At 49.3% G+C, this 16,746-nt stretch overlaps 2 protein-coding genes across 2 annotated transcripts in view; both read left to right on the forward strand.

The window, feature by feature from the left end:
• The window catches only part of LOC141104996 (uncharacterized), a 98,686-nt gene that overhangs the window by 21,264 nt on the left and 60,676 nt on the right, over positions 1-16,746 (forward strand). The window lies entirely within an intron of this gene.
• The window catches only part of LOC141105478 (uncharacterized), a 57,602-nt gene that overhangs the window by 15,047 nt on the left and 25,809 nt on the right, over positions 1-16,746 (forward strand). The window contains exons 3-6 of the mRNA XM_073595330.1: positions 14-180; positions 643-781; positions 7,519-8,071; positions 9,044-9,062. Of these exons, the coding sequence (XP_073451431.1) occupies positions 14-180; positions 643-781; positions 7,519-8,071; positions 9,044-9,062 (878 nt within the window). The remainder of the gene's footprint in view (positions 1-13; positions 181-642; positions 782-7,518; positions 8,072-9,043; positions 9,063-16,746) is intronic.

A 16,746-nucleotide genomic window follows, 5' to 3' on the forward strand; every position in this document is an offset into this window, starting at 1 on the left:
ATTGTTGTTAAAGAAGAATTTCAAGAGGATGATGGGGAGTATGGAGTGATGAAGGAGCTTTCTGAAGGCCACAAGAATCTTACGATGAAGCCACCTAATAACAGAAAGCCACCAGAGAGACGTCCCCGTCCTCTGTATTCCTGGGATTCCACACAGGAGGGTCACAGCTACCATAATCAGGTTGGTGGGAAGGAGCATCTGGAAGGTGTAAGGGACTCAACATTCTAATATGTGGAGATGGTCAGGCTGCTTTATGAGATAAAAAAAGAAAAGTAGGGATAAAATGCGAGGGCACAACTGGATTACCATCCTATATGTGAGCGAACAATTGTGATCCAAGAACCTACCTAGCTGATGATATACTAATGTTCAACATGTACTGTGAGGTCCCATCTAGCCTTATGGGTTGGACATCTAAATATTGATGCTTTCATGCCCCATATTCCTCTATAATACTGTGTATATTGTTCTATGTATTTGCTCACTTATGTGGCATCAACGCTCACCTGCTCTCTTGCATAAGTCAGTAAATCAGGCCTGACCTGTAGATAGACCCTATAAAATGACATTTGTGTATGTGGTCTCACATCATTCAAGCTTTATATTTTACAGACGTTATTTTTCATCCTTCTCTTGGTTTAGGTTGAAGATCTGATGGATATAAAAGTTGAGTTGGAAGCAGAAGAAGAGATGTATGGGAGGGATGATCAGCAGTCTATGGAGGAAGATGGAATAATAAGGATAGTAATAGAGGGGGACACTCCTACAGAGATCAGCACAGGTGGGTCATGAACGCTCAATACGTTCCTTCACTCATACCGCTCACTGATTGGTCCAGAGTAGGGTTTGGGACTTCCAGGAATTCTCTGCCGTGTAAAGTGGTGGTGGGGGTAGCGTGGCATCACTGGCCAAATATGACCACATGGCCATATTTGGCCAATGACATTGACCAAGTATGGCGACATGGCCAATGACATTGACCAAGTATGGCGCCATGGCCAATGACATTGACTAAGTATGGCCACATGGACATATTTGGCCAGTGACATTGACCAATGATTAACCATATGGCCAATGACATTGATCGAGTATGGCCACCTGGACATATTTGGCCAATGACATTGACCAAGTATGGCCACATGGACATATTTGGCCAGTGACGTCGACCAAGTATAGCCGTATGGCCAATGACATTGACCAAGTATGGCCACGTGGACATATTTGGCTAATGACGTTGACCAAGTATGGCGACCTGGCCAATGACATTGACTAAGTATGGCCACATGGACATATTTGGCCAGTGACGTTGACCAAGTATAACCATATGGCCAATGACATTGATCGAGTATGGCCACCTGGACATATTTGGCCAATGACATTGACCAAGTATGGCCACCTGGATATATTTGGCTAATGACATTGACCAAGTATGGCGACCTGGCCAATGACATTGACCAAGTATGGCCACCTGGATATATTTGGCCAATGACATTGACCAAGTATGGCCACATGGACATATTTGGCTAATGACGTTGACCAAGTATGGCGACCTGGCCAATGACTTTGACTAAGTATGGCCACATGGACATATTTGGCCAGTGACGTTGACCAAGTATAACCATATGGCCAATGACATTGACCAAGTATGGCCACCTGGACATATTTGGCCAATGACATTGACCAAGTATGGCCACATGGACATATTTGGCCAGTGACGTCGACCAAGTATAGCCGTATGGCCAATGACATTGACCAAGTATGGCCACGTGGACAAATTTGGCTAATGACGTTGACCAAGTATGGCGACCTGGCCAATGACATTGACTAAGTATGGCCACATGGACATATTTGGCCAGTGACGTTGACCAAGTATAACCATATGGCCAATGACATTGATCGAGTATGGCCACCTGGACATATTTGGCCAATGACATTGACCAAGTATGGCCACCTGGATATATTTGGCTAATGACATTGACCAAGTATGGCAACCTGGCCAATGACATTGACCAAGTATGGCCACCTGGATATATTTGGCCAATGACATTGACCAAGTATGGCCACATGGACATATTTGGCTAATGACGTTGACCAAGTATGGCGACCTGGCCAATGACATTGACTAAGTATGGCCACATGGACATATTTGGCCAGTGACGTTGACCAAGTATAACCATATGGCCAATGACATTGACCAAGTATGGCCACCTGGACATATTTGGCCAGTGACGTCGACCAAGTATAGCCGTATGGCCAATGACATTGACCAAGTATGGCCACGTGGACATATTTGGCTAATGACGTTGACCAAGTATGGCGACCTGGCCAATGACATTGACTAAGTATGGCCACATGGACATATTTGGCCAGTGACGTTGACCAAGTATAACTATATGGCCAATGACATTGATCGAGTATGGCCACCTGGACATATTTGGCCAATGACATTGACCAAGTATGGCCACCTGGATATATTTGGCTAATGACGTTGACCAAGTATGGCCATCTTTCATCAATGCCATCCCCTGGGAGATTCCACCACTTTGTTTAGGTTTAGCAGCAGGGCCCGGGAGATGTCATGTGGCGGAATAGACGTGTCTGTCAGTCGGTGGGATTCTTTACGTTGTAACTGATGACGGATGTAGAGGACATCCTGGGACTTTTTTGAGGGAGTTTTGATTTTTTTTTAAAGGACTTGTCAAAAATATGCGTGTGTCCTAATTTACTGTTTACCTTTTTTTTTGTGAAGGATTATGGGTAGTATGTACCCCTTACTCCAGGGGTCCCCAACCTTTTCCCCTTAAGGGTCGGATTTAATGTATGTGAATGCATGGAGGGCCGCATTCACCTGCTAATAAATGAAGATAATAATAATAATCCTAACATAGTAATAATAATAGGACAGGTTTACCTCACTTTAAGGTGCTTCACTAATACAAAGCCAGTCACCCTGAGGGAGCGTATGGCTGGGGATTCAGATTATACTGCCCCCTCCGCCATCCTGGCACCCAAGGGTGGCTCACGTCAGCCCTGCCAGCCAGCATGGTCTGGAGATGGGGTTCCTGCCCCCAGGTGAGAAGGGGGACCTGTCCTCAAGTAATAAGGGGGACCCTGTCCCCAGGGGAGGTGGGGTTCCTGTACTTAGGGGAGAAGGGATCCCCTTCCCCAGGGCAGAAAGGGTCCCTGTACCCAGGGAAGAAGGGGTCCCTGTCCCCAAGTGAGAAGGGGTTCCTGTCCCCAAGGGAGAAGCAGTGCCTGTTCCCAGAGGAGATGGGGTCCCTGTCATCCCCAGGGGTGATGTTGCTGGGGATTCAGATTTTACTGCCCCATCCCCCATCCTGGCACCCAAGGGTGGCTGGCCCCAGCTCTGCCAGCCAGCATGGTCTGGAGATGGGGTTCCTATCCCTAGGGAAAATGGGGTTCCTGCCCCCAGGTGAGAGGGGGTCCATGTCCCCAGGGGAGGTGAGGTCCCTGTCAACCCCAGGGGTGATGTGGCTGGGGATTTTGATTTTTTTTGCCCCCTCCCCCATCCTGACACCCAAGGGTGGCTGATGCCAGCCCTGCCAGCAGGCATGGTCTGGAGATGGGGCCCCTGTCCCCAGCTGAGAAGGGGTCCCTGTCCCCAGGGAAGATGGGGTGCCTGTCCCCAGAGTTGATGGGGTCCCTGTTCTCAGGGGTGATGGGGTCCCAATTGCAGTGTCCTCTTTCCCCCTCCCCATGGCGGTTTCCTGTGCCCCCCAAAGCAGTGTCCTCTGCACCTCCCCCCACTGTAGTGTCCTCTGCCCCCCTGCACCTCCCCCCACTGTAGTGTCCTCTGCCCCCCTGCACCTCCCCCCACTGTAGTGTCCTCTGTCCCCCTGCACCTCCCCCCACTGTAGTGTCCTCTGCCCCTCCCCCCACTGTAGTGTCCTCTGTCCCCCTGCCCCTCCCCCCACTGTAGTGTCCTCTGCTCCCCTGCACCTCCCCCCACTGTAGTGTCCTCTGTCCCCCTGCACCTCCCCCCACTGTAGTGTCCTCTGCCCCTCCCCCCACTGTAGTGTCCTCTGTCCCTCTGCACCTCCCCCCACTGTAGTGTCCTCTGTCCCCCTGCCCCTCCCCCCACTGTAATGTCCTCTGTCCCCCTGCACCTCCCCCCACTGTAGTGTCCTCTGTCCCCCTGCACCTCCCCCCACTGTAGTGTCCTCTGCCCCCCTGCACCTCCCCCCACTGTAGTGTCCTCTGCACCCCCCCTCACTGTAGTGTCCTCTGCCCCCTGCACCTCCCCCCACTGTAGTGTCCTCTGTCCCCCTGCACCTCCCCCACTGTAGTGTCATCTGCCCCCTGCACCTCCCCCTACTGTAGTGTCCTCTGTCCCCCTGCATCTCCCCCCACTGTAGTGTCCTCTGCCCCCCTGCACCTCCCCCCACTGTAGTGTCCTCTGTCCCCCTGAACCTCCCCTCACTGTAGTGTCCTCTGTCCCCCTGCACCTCCCCCCACTGTAGTGTCCTCTGTCCCCTGCACCTCCCCCCACTGTAGTGTCCTCTGTCCCCCTGAACCTCCCCTCACTGTAGTGTCCTCTGTCCCCCTGCACCTCCCCCCACTGTAGTGTCCTCTGCCCCCCTGCCCCTCCCCCCACTGTAGTGTCCTCTGTCCCCCTGCACCTCCCCCCACTGTAGTGTCCTCTGCTCCCTGAACCTCCCCTCACTGTAGTGTCATCTGCCCCCCTGCACCTCCCCCCACTGTAGTGTCATCTGCCCCCTGCACCCCCCCCCCACTGTAGTGTCTTCTGTCCCCCTGCACCTCCCCCCACTGTAGTGCCATCTGCCCCCTGCACCTCCCCCCACTGTAGTGTCATCTGCCCCCTGCACCTCCCCCCACTGTAGTGTCCTCTGTCCCCCTGCACCTCCCCCCACTGTAGTGTCCTCTGCCCCCCTGCACCTCCCCCCACTGTAGTGTCCTCTGCCCCCTGAACCTCCCCCCACTGTAGTGTCCTCTGCCCCCCTGCACCTCCCCCCACTGTAGTGTCCTCTGCCCCCCTGCACCTCCCCCCACTGTAGTGTCATCTGCCCCCTGCACCTCCCCCCACTGTAGTGTCCTCTGTCCCCCTGCACCTCCCCCCACTGTAGTGTCCTCTGCCCCCCTGCACCTCCCCCCACTGTAGTGTCCTCTGTCCCCCTGCACCTCCCCTCACTGTAGTGTCCTCTGTCCCCTGCACCTCCCCTCACTGTAGTGTCCTCTGCCCCCTGCACCTCCCCCCACTGTAGTGTCCTCTGTCCCCCTGCACCTCCCCCCACTGTAGTGTCATCTGCCCCCTGCACCCCCCCCCCACTGTAGTGTCTTCTGTCCCCCTGCACCTCCCCCCACTGTAGTGCCATCTGCCCCCTGCACCTCCCCCCACTGTAGTGTCATCTGCCCCCTGCACCTCCCCCCACTGTAGTGTCCTCTGTCCCCCTGCACCTCCCCCCACTGTAGTGTCCTCTGCCCCCCTGCACCTCCCCCCACTGTAGTGTCCTCTGCCCCCTGAACCTCCCCCCACTGTAGTGTCCTCTGCCCCCCTGCACCTCCCCCCACTGTAGTGTCATCTGCCCCCTGCACCTCCCCCCACTGTAGTGTCCTCTGTCCCCCTGCACCTCCCCCCACTGTAGTGTCCTCTGCCCCCCTGCACCTCCCCCCACTGTAGTGTCCTCTGCCCCCCTGCACCTCCCCCCACTGTAGTGTCCTCTGCCCCCCTGCACCTCCCCCCACTGTAGTGTCCTCTGCCCCCCTGCACCTCCCCCCACTGTAGTGTCCTCTGTCCCCCTGAACCTCCCCTCACTGTAGTGTCCTCTGCCCCCCTGCACCTCCCCTCACTGTAGTGTCCTCTGCCCCCTGAACCTCCCCTCACTGTAGTGTCCTCTGTCCCCCTGCACCTCCCCCCACTGTAGTGTCCTCTGTCCCCTGAACCTCCCCTCACTGTAGTGTCCTCTGCCCCCTGAACCTCCCCCCACTGTAGTGTCCTCTGTCCCCTGAACCTCCCCTCACTGTAGTGTCCTCTGCCCCCTGAACCTCCCCCCTCTGTAGTGTCCTCTGCCCCCTGAACCTCCCCTCATTGTAGTGTCCTCTGTCCCCCTGAACCTCCCCTCACTGTAGTGTCCTTTGCCCCCCTGCACCTCCCCCCACTGTAGTGTCCTCTGCCCCCTACACCTCCCCCCTCTGTAGTGTCCTCTGCCCCCCTGCACCTCCCCCCACACACACACTGTGTAGTTAGAACTCTCCTACCTCACACAGGTATACAGCAGAGCAGAGATCGGCATCACAGGGCTGGATGGGAGCGGGAACCGCTAATGATCACATTAACAGGCTGGTGATTGGTTGCTCGGATCGCTCTTTTCGGATCGCTCTTTTCACATTAAACCTACTGTTTAATGTGAAAAGTTAACTCCAGTAGTTCCCGCCCCCATCCAGCCCTGTGATACCGACCGCTGTCCAATGAAGAGGAGAGCGGCGGGAATGTCCGTGGGTCGGGAGCCCGAGAATTTATCACCAGCACTGCCACACCGAGACACTTATTGGTGGCGGGCCGTAGGTTGCCGACCCCCTCCTTACTCATTCACATGCGGGGGGAGGGGGGGGGCATTATCTGGGGGCCCTCTTGTTGTTAAAGTGGCCTTCCAGATTTTGATAAGCCCCCCGCCTGCAGACCCCCCACCACCACCGGGACAGGGTTGTCTCTAAGGTCTCTAACATCCACCAGCTCTGTGATGTCATCATGGAGGAGGGGAAGAGGACTCCAGTGACAACCTGTGAAGCTCTGGTGGCCTCCATGCCCAAGAGGGTTAAGGCAGTGCTGGAAAATAATGGTGGCCACACAAAATATTGACACTTTGGGCCCAATTTGGAGATTTTCACTTAGGGGTGTACTGACTTTTGTTGCCAGCGGTTTAGACATTAATAGCTGTGTGTTGAGTTATTTTGAGGGGACAGCAAATTTACACTGTTATACAAGCTGTACACTCACTACTTTACATTGTAGACAAGTGTCATTTCTTCAGTGCACTGTTTGTTGGTCTTATAGCAGCACCATCTTGAATCTAAACGCATTTAAGGGTGTGCCCCCCCCCCCCCCCAAATATGTTTTTGTATATTTCTTCAGTGTTGTCACATGAAAAGATAGAGGAAAATATTTACAAAAATGTGAGGGGTGTACTTACTTTTGTGAGATACTGTATGTTTGAAATCAAATCTTTATTATTTTGAGGCAAAAACGTGGTGTGGGCGGATTTCTGCCAGTCACAGGCTGTTTCACGGCCCCTCCAGCCTGTGTCTTAGAATAACAGGGGAGGTGAAGCCTCCACCAATCTACATGTAATATCCCGCCCCCATTGTGTTTAGCTGGTTAGTTGGCATGGAGGAGGAGGGAAGGAGTGAGGGGTGTACTCACTTTTGTGAGATACTGTACATTGTTGAACATGACCTAGTCCTGGCTTTACCCCATATTGTTGGACCTTGCACTGTGCTGTACATGAACCAGTCCTCATTGCTTCCCCTCTATACTTTCAGGCAAGTCCTATCTTTCCCAATATCAGAGTTCCCACACGGAGGAGAAGCCGTACTGCTGTTCTGAGTGCGGGAAATGTTTTTCAAAAAAGGAGGGCCTTCAAAGGCACCAGAAGCTGCACACCAACGAGAAGCCGTTCTCCTGCTCCGAGTGCGGGAAAAGCTTCCAGCGAAAATCCCAACATATCAGACATCAAATCTATCATTCGGGCAAGAAGCCCTATTCCTGCGAATACTGCGGCCAGTGCTACCTGGACAAATCCACGTTCACGACGCATCAGAGGTCCCACACCGGGGAGAAGCCGTACGCCTGCTCCGACTGCGGGAAATGTTTCTCGGACAAGGCCTACCTCACCAGACACCGGAGGTCCCACACGTTGGAGAAGCCGTACGCCTGCTCCGAGTGCGGGAAGCGGTTTTCGGACAAGTCCAATCTTTCCCGGCACCGGAGGGCCCACAGGAGCGAGCTGCCGTATTCCTGTCCCGAGTGCAAGAAGAGCTTCGTCCAGAGGTCCGAATTCGCCCGGCATCAAAGGACGCACACGGGCGAGAAGCCGTTTTCCTGCTCCGAGTGCGGGAAATGTTACTCGCAGAGGGGCCACCTATCCGAACATCTGAAAGTGCACACGGGGGTGAAGCCTCATTCCTGTCCCGAGTGCGGCAAATGTTTTGTGCGTAATTCGCAACTTGTCAGGCATCAACGGTCTCACAAGAGCGAAATGGTAGTCGTATCCTGAGGGTGGGAAAGGTTTTGTAATCACTGAAGTCCAATCTTACTGTGCATCTTACATAGGAGATCCCGTCGGACCCATCAAAGAGTAGTAGTTACCCGAGTGCTGGAAATTTTGTTGGGTGAATGTCCCATTTTTTTCCCAGCCTGGCGAAATTCTCACTGTAATTTGCTTAATATGTTGATTTCCCATCAGCTCCATCTAGTGGTCATAATGTGGTATTTTCCGATAGTGGTATTTCAGAAGAAAAAAAAAAAATACTCATTATGGCCACTAGATGGAACTAGACAAGGGTTTTAATCCTTCCTCATTGTTTTTAAAACAAAGTTTTAGCCTTGACATAAACATTAGGATGCTGAGGACAATAGTTTGCTTTCAGTTGGGAGCTTGCCTGAAGGACAAGAGAGGGAGGGTCTCAAGAGGGCACTTCCTGTCTCTGCCTCCCAACTGATCTCATTGCGTTGTCACCCTGTCACATGTGCCCTCTGGTGGGGATCACAAGCAACCATGCTGTCACCTGATAAGTCAGGCATGGTCCACCAACGTCACCATCTGGAAGCCGTTCCAGAGCAATGATGTGCAGCTGAGTGGAGTGCATGTAGTGGAGAAGTGGTTGGAGGAAGCTGGAGAAGATCAGCAGCACTGAGATGGAAGAACGTGGCAGGTGTGGGTGATACGCAGTGTACGGGGCAATCTTGTCCGTCACTGAGGGGTTTTTATGTCTATTTTTAATACAGTGTCAAATTTGCATTTGTCATATTAATATAGTATTGTCCTTTTAATGACTTGTGTCTCAGAATTCTCCTCTCGGAGATGGTGAGTAGAGACACTCAGACCGAGGCCAGAGCACTCATCATGTTTATAATACTGAATGAATGAATATATTATCAGTTTATAGTTCATATCATGGTGGGCTAAGAGATTGTAGTCACTAACAAAATCTGTATAAGTCTCAACCCCCCCATCCCTATTTTGAGTCTCCTCTGAGGTCCAACAAGAACAAAGCCTCAAGAAGATCATTCATTTTACAATTTAGTAAATTAACCCCCTATAGTGTATATAGTGTTCAATAAAGTATAATGCTCAATAAAGATATTTCAATCAATGACTTGACTAATGTTGGCAAAGTACTGGAGGAAATGTGTAGATGTGTCACCTTACAGCTTGATTGGGATCATCACAGATTCCCAGAAGAGAAGTTCCTCTGCACAGGTGAGGTCCACGATCAGCAGAAAATGGACTCCAAGCCTCTCTCCATGTGTCCCTGTTGGGTTGTCTCTATGCTGACCAAGTTGTGGAGGACATATGTAGATGTGTCACCTTACAGATTGATTAGGACAACCCCCAGAAGAAAAGTTCTTCCACACAGGTGAGGTCCAAGATCAGCAGAACATAGACTCCGAGCTTTTCTCCATGTGTCTCTGTTGGGTTGTCTCTATGCTGACCAAGATGTGGAGGACATATGTTGATGTGTCGCCTTACAGATTGATTAGGACAACCCCCAGATGAGAAGTTCCTCCACACAGGTGAGGTTCATGATGAGCAGAACATGGACTCCAAACCTTTCTCTGTTGGGTTGTCTCTATGCTGGCCAAGTTGTGGAGGAAATATGTTGATGTGCCGCCTTACAGATTGATTGAGACCATCACAGATCCTCAGAAGAGAGGTTCCGCTTTACAGGTAAGGTCCACGATGAGCAGAACAAGAATTACAAGCCTTTCTCCATGTGTCTCTGTTGGGTTGTCTCTATAATGGCCAAGTTGTGAAGAAAATGTGTAGATGTGTCACCTTACAGGTTGATTGGGACAATCACAAATCCCAAAATTAGAAGTTCCTTTACACAGGGGAGGTTCAATCAATGACATGAGTTGTATAAGGTTCCTACTCACAAGCCTATATCCGTGTGTGTCTTTTGGGTTGTCTCTGTGCTGACCAAGTTTGTGGAGGAAATGTGTGGATTTGTCACATTACAGACTGATTGGAACAGTCACAGATTCCCAGATGAGAAGTTCCTCCACACAGGTGAGGTCAGGATGAGCATAAAATGGACACTGTCCCTTTGTTTAATATCTTTTTCATCAACACCATTTGTAATAGCATGGGCCGTGACAGGTCCTCTTTATGGAGAGAGCAATTAGACTCCAGATCTCTCCTCTGCCCTCTAAAGTATATGTTGGGTTGTCAATCAACAACATGAGTTTTGTAAGGTTCTTATAAGCCATTCTCCATATGTCTCTGTTGGGTTGTCTCTGTGGTGACCAAGTTGTGGAAGAAATGTGTGGAACAGTCACAGATTCCCAGATGAGAGGTTCCACCATACAGGTAAGGTCCATGATAAGCAGAACAAGAATTCCAAGCCTTTCTCCATGTGTTTCTGTTGGGTTGTCTCTGTGCTGACCAAGTTGTGGAGGAAATGTGTGGATGTGTCACCTTACAGATTGATTGGTTCAGTCACAGATTCCCAGATGAGAGGTTCCTATACACAGGTGAGGTCAAGATGAGCAGAACATGGACTCTAAGCCTTTCTCCGTGTGTCTCTGTTAGGTTGTCTCTCTGCCGACCAAGTTGTGGAGGAAATGTGTAGATGTGTCACCTTACAGCAGAGGTAGGCAACCTGGGGCCCTCCTGCTGTTGCAGAACTACAAGTCCCATCATGCCTCTGGGAGTAATTGTAACTGCCAGCATTGCAATGCCACATGGGAAATGTAGTTCCACAACAGCTGGAGGGCCCCAGGTTGCCTACCCCTGCCTTACAGATTATTTGGAACCATCCTGGATCCCCAGAAGAGAAGTTCATCCACACAGGTGAGGTCCATGATGAGCAGAACATGGACTCCAAGCCTCTCTCTATGGGTTTCTGTGGGGTTGTCATTGTGCTGACCAAGTTTTGGAGGAAATATGTAGATGTCACCCTACAAATTGATTGGGACTATCATAGTGTATATACTGTAGATAAGATAAAGATATTTCAAACAATGACATGATTTGTGTAAGGTTCTTACAAGTCTTTCTCCACGTGCCTCTGTTGGGTTGCCTCTGTGCTGACCAAGTCGTGGAGGAAATATGTAGAAGTGTCTCCTTACAGATTGATTAGGACAATCCCAGATCCCCAGATGAGAAGTTTTTCCACACTGGTGAGGTCATGATGAGCAGAACATGCCTTTCTCCATGTGTCTCTGTACTGACAAAGTTGTGGTGGAAATTTGTATATTTGTCACCTTACAGAACCATTGGGACTACCATAAATTAACTACCATAGTGTACAGAGTGCTCTGTAAAGATATTTCAATCAATGACTTTAGTTGTGTACGGTTCTTGCAAGGGACCATCACAGATCCCCAGATGAAAGGTTCCTCCACAGAGGTGAGGTTCGTGATGAGCAGAACATGGACTCCAAACCTTTTTACTGTGTCTCTGTGCTGGCCACATTCTGGAGGAAATGTGTAGATGGTGTAACCTTACAAACCAATTGAGACAATCACAGATCCCCAGATGAGAAGGTCCTTTACACGGGTGAGGTCCATGATGAGCAGAAAATTGACTCCAAGCCTTTCTCTATAACTTTCTGTGGGGTTGTTTTTATGCTGGCCAAGTTTTGTAGATGTCACCCTATAGATTGATTGGGACTAACAGTATGTATATAGTGCTCTGTCAAGCTATTTCAGTTAATGACATGAGTTGTGTAAGGTTCTTACTCATAAGCCTTTCTCCATGTGTCTCTGTTGGGTTGTCTCTATGCTGATCAAGTTGTGGAGGACATGTGTGAATTTGTCACTTTACAGATTGATTGGGACATTCCCAAATTCCCTCCACGCATGATGAGCAGAACATGGACTCCAAGCCTTTCTCTTTGGGTTTCTGTAGAGTTGCATCTATGCTGACCAAGTTTTGGAGGAAATATGTAGATGTCACCCTACAGATTACCTAGAGACTACCATAGTGTATATAGAGCTCAGTAAAGATATTTCAGTCAATCACATTTTTGTGTAAGGTTCTTACTCATAGGCCTTTCTCCACGTGTCTCTGTGGGGTTGTCTCTGTGCTGACCAAGTTGTGGAGGAAATGTGTGGATGTGTCACCTTACAAATTGATTGGGACAATCACTTTTTCCCAGACGAGAGGTTCCTCCACATGGATGAGGTGACGATGAGCAGAACATAGGCTCCAAGCCTTTCTATGTGTCTCTTTTGGGTTGTCTCTTTGCTGACCAAGTTGTGGAGGAAATGTGTGGACATATCACCTTACAGTTTGATTTGGACAATCACAGTTTCCCAGATGAGAGGTTCCTCCACACGGATGAGGTCATGATGAGCAGAACATAGACTCCAAACCTTATTCTGTCTCTTTTGGGTTGTCCCTGTGCTGACCAAGTTGTCGGGGAAATTTATGGATGTGTTGCCTTAGACCCGGTTCACACACGGGTGGCACGACTTGCAGGTCGCCTCACCGAGGCGACCTGCACACGACTGCCCGGGCGACTTGCAAAACGACTTCTGTATAAAAGTCTATGCAAGTCGCCCCCAAAGTCGTACAGGAACCTTTTTCTAAGTCGGAGCGACTTGCGTCGCTCCCCTTAGAACGGTTCCATAGCACAGAACGGGAGGCGACTTGTCAGGCGACTAGGTCGCCTGACAAGTCGTCCCTCTGTGAACCAAGCCTCACAGATTGATTGGAACAAGCACAGTTTTCCAAATGAGAGGTTCCTCAACACAGGTGAGGTCCATGATGAGCAGAACATGGACTCCAAGCCCTTTTCCATGTGTCTCTGTTGGGTTGTCTCTGTGCTGACCAAGTACTGGGGGAAATGTGTAGATGTGTCACCTTACATATTGATTGGAACCATTGGCGAGTACGGATATTCTGGCCTTTCCTGTGTGGGTAGGTGGACAGGTGCTTTGTAGTGGTCCTGAGCTCCCTGGTCAAAGCAGAGATCCTGGGAATGGTGGTGGGAAAGGGGTCCTTCCATACTCTGTAGAAGTGATAGCGGAGCTGTAGAGCCGCTGGGATCACTGATACAGGAAAGCCCGTCACTAGCTGATAATGGCTGCAGCTGCCTCTATGATCCCAGTACAGCCACTTCATCTGAGTGTCCTAAAGGTGGCGTAAACATGGTGCTGAACCAGAAAAAAAGACAATCACTTCCAGCGCTCAGAGGTCTTCTATGGTAAAGAGCAACAAGGACATTGGTATTCCAAGACTGGTGGATGCTGCCCTCCTCAGATGGGGTAATCCGATGGAAACTATGAAAACAAAGAAAAATGGAAGGCGCGCACACCTAGTGCATTACCAATGATATTTATTGAATATTAAAAAACTGCAGCCAATAAGAGCTGGAGCAGTTTATTTGATCAAAAGGGCAGCTTCAGGTATGGGGTTCCCAAATGTGGAGCATGTCAGTATATGTGGCATCGAAAGAAAGAGGTTGCAGGCAGTGACGGCCAAATCCATGCCAATCCTGAAATTCATCAATTGTGGATCACAATTTGTAGTCTATTGTCTGCTGTACCCATGTGGTCTTCTCTACGCGGGCTGCACAATACGTACACAGTTCGGGGAACATAAAAGGAACATTCTTTAAAGCTTTCGACAAGCATTCCTTACCCCTACACTTTCTGGAAAAACGCAACCAAAACCCCTCTGGCTGGAGGCTGTTTGGGTTGGAGGTAATGGGTGAGGATGTAGACACTGGACGGCGGTTTCGGAGACTTTGTAGGAGAGAAACCTTTTCATCAGTAGGGATGGGAGAACGGTTCGGCCCGAGCATAAGTTTAGGCCGAACTTTCTCTGTTCGGACATTCGACAAACAGCCGAACAAACGGTCCCCCCGAACCGACTGCAATGCATTGCAGCGCTGAAGAGTGTATTGCAAGCCCTGCTTGGCTGAAGCAGTGAAAGCTTCAGCCAATCAGGGCACAGAGAACTGTCAGTCATAATAGGATACTGTCATCATGACTTTATCCAATCATGGCTCATTCCCATCCCACAGTATAAAAGTATTCTTTCAATGGCAGCCATTTTTAGTTTGATTTCGGCGTGGAGAGAGATAGAACAGGGCTCTGTTCAGTGCTTAGTTAGTTAGTGTGCTATACTGTGCTATTTTGCTTCAATTGTCAGTGTAGAATATTAGTTTAGTGTCAGTCTAGGGATAGTGTGAGTGTAGTGAGGAGGACCATCATTCAGCTTTGCATAGTGTGCAGCTGGAATAGGGACAGCTCAGATAGTTTCACTGTAGTGTAGTGAGACCGTGTCAGTAATCTTTACTTTAGTGTATAGCTAGAGTAGGGACAGTTCAGATAGCGTCAGTGTAGTGACCGTCTATTTGATTGCGTTACTGCCAATTTAATGCCATATAGTTCTGTGTGTGTTACTGCCAGTTTAATGCCCTTTACTTCTGTGTGCGTTACTGCCAGTTTAGGCCATATAGTTTTGTGTGCGTTACTGCCAGTTTAACGTCATATAGTTCTGTGTGCGCTACTGCCAGTTTAATGCCATATAGTTTTGCGTGCATTACTGCCAGTTTAATGGCATATAGTTTTGCGTGCGTTACTCCCAGTTTAATGTCATATAGTTCTGTGTGCGTTACTGCCAGTTTAACGCCATTTACTTTTGTGTGCGTTACTGCCAGTTTAACGCCATATAGTTTTGCGTGCATTACTGCCAGTTTAACGCTATATAGTTTTGCGTGCGTTACTCCCAGTTTAATGCCATATAGTTCTGTGTGCGTTACTGCCAGTTTAACGCCATATAGTTTTGTGTACGTTACTGCCAGTTCAACGCCATATAGTTCTATGTGTGCTTTACTGCCATATAGTTCTGTGCGCCACTGTACGTTTGGTGCATTATATTGCAGTGTATTATAGTGTATCCGTGGAGTGTGTTTGTGTAGTGTGAGTACTCAAATTAAAGGGCACCAAACGCCTCTTTGCATTGATTGATTAAAGTGCATCTACGTACAGATTTCAACTTCTCCTTTACATTTGCTTGTAAGCACCACCTCCTCCCTCACAATAATGTCTGGGAGGACAAGGAGGAGAGGCAGACGTTCCCTTGGCACTGTAAAGGGGCCAGCACCATATGTGTCCACAGGCAAAGGTGGATGTGGTGGTCAGTCCTCAGGCAGGGCGCTGTGTTTGAAAGTTCTGGTGCGAACCAAACAGGGGTCTGTTCGGCCCATCCCTATATATCAGCTGGGAGCTTTGTTACCAAGGGGCTTGAATGTGGGGTTGGATGTACAGACCTTGGTGTAGGTTACCCAGTCCCGCAGGCATGCCATTATCATCGTTCCCAGTTTTCTCCTTTTGGGTTACACCATCGGATATTTTTTTTTGTTATAGTTGCTTTGTGTTCCCATGTTCCGTCTATTTCTCATCCACATTAACACCTTAATCATTTCAGATGTTTAGACCTTTTTGTGCTTTATAGGTTTGCCTTTCCTTCCACCCTGTAGGTCTAGTGGGGTAGGGGCTGGTTCCACACCCCATATCCTTGATTTTAGGTTTTCATGCGTAGTTGTGACCTTTGACCAGTAGCGAGCTCTTTGTACCCGTATCTATATGAACTACTCATTTTTCTACCCACACTTCACCTATATTCTTTTATGGCCATCTCTATTATCATCATCCCTCAATTATTGTCATCATTAATATTATTATTTTTATTTCTATTATATATCCTTTGTGGTTTATACGGTATATCACAAAAGTAAGTACACCCTTCACATTTTTGTAATCTTTTCTTCTATCTTTTCATGTGAAAACACTGAAGAAATGACACTTTGCTACAATGTAAAGTAGTGAGTGTACAGCTTGTATAACAGTGTAAATTTGCTGTCCCCTCAAAATAACTCAACACACAGCCAAACAAATTTGGTGTTATCGCTCTCACTCTCTCGTACTGGTCACTGGAAGTTCAACATGGCACCTCATGGCAAAGAACTCTCTGAGGATCTGAAAAAAAGAATTGTTGCTCTATAGAAAGATGACCTAGGCTATAAGAAGATTGCCAAGACCCTGAAACTGAGCTGCAGCATGGTAACCAAGACCATACAGCGGTATAACAGGACGGGTTCCACTCAGAACAGGCCTCGCCATGGTCCACCAAAGCAGTTGAGTGCACGTGCTCAGCATCATATCCAGAGGTTGTCTTTGGGAAATAGACACGAGTGCTGCCAGCATTGCTGCAGAGGTTGTAGGGGTGGGGGGTCAGCCTGTCAGTGCTCAGACCATACGCCACACACTGCATCAAATTGGTCTGCATGGCTGTCGTCCCAGAAGGAAGCCTCTTCTCAAGATGATGCACAAGAAAGTCCGCAAACAGTTTGCTGAAGACAAGCAGACTAAGGACATGGATTACTGGAACCATGTCCTGTGGTCTGATGAGACCAAGATAAGCTTATGTGGTTCAGATGGTGACAAGCGTGTGTGGCGGCAACCAGGTGAGGAGGACAAAGACAAGTGTGTCTTGTCTACAGACAAGCATGGTGGTGGGAGTGTCATGGTCT

Source organism: Aquarana catesbeiana, linkage group LG08 (genome assembly GCF_042186555.1).
Source record: "Aquarana catesbeiana isolate 2022-GZ linkage group LG08, ASM4218655v1, whole genome shotgun sequence".
Taxonomy (NCBI): domain Eukaryota; kingdom Metazoa; phylum Chordata; class Amphibia; order Anura; family Ranidae; genus Aquarana; species Aquarana catesbeiana.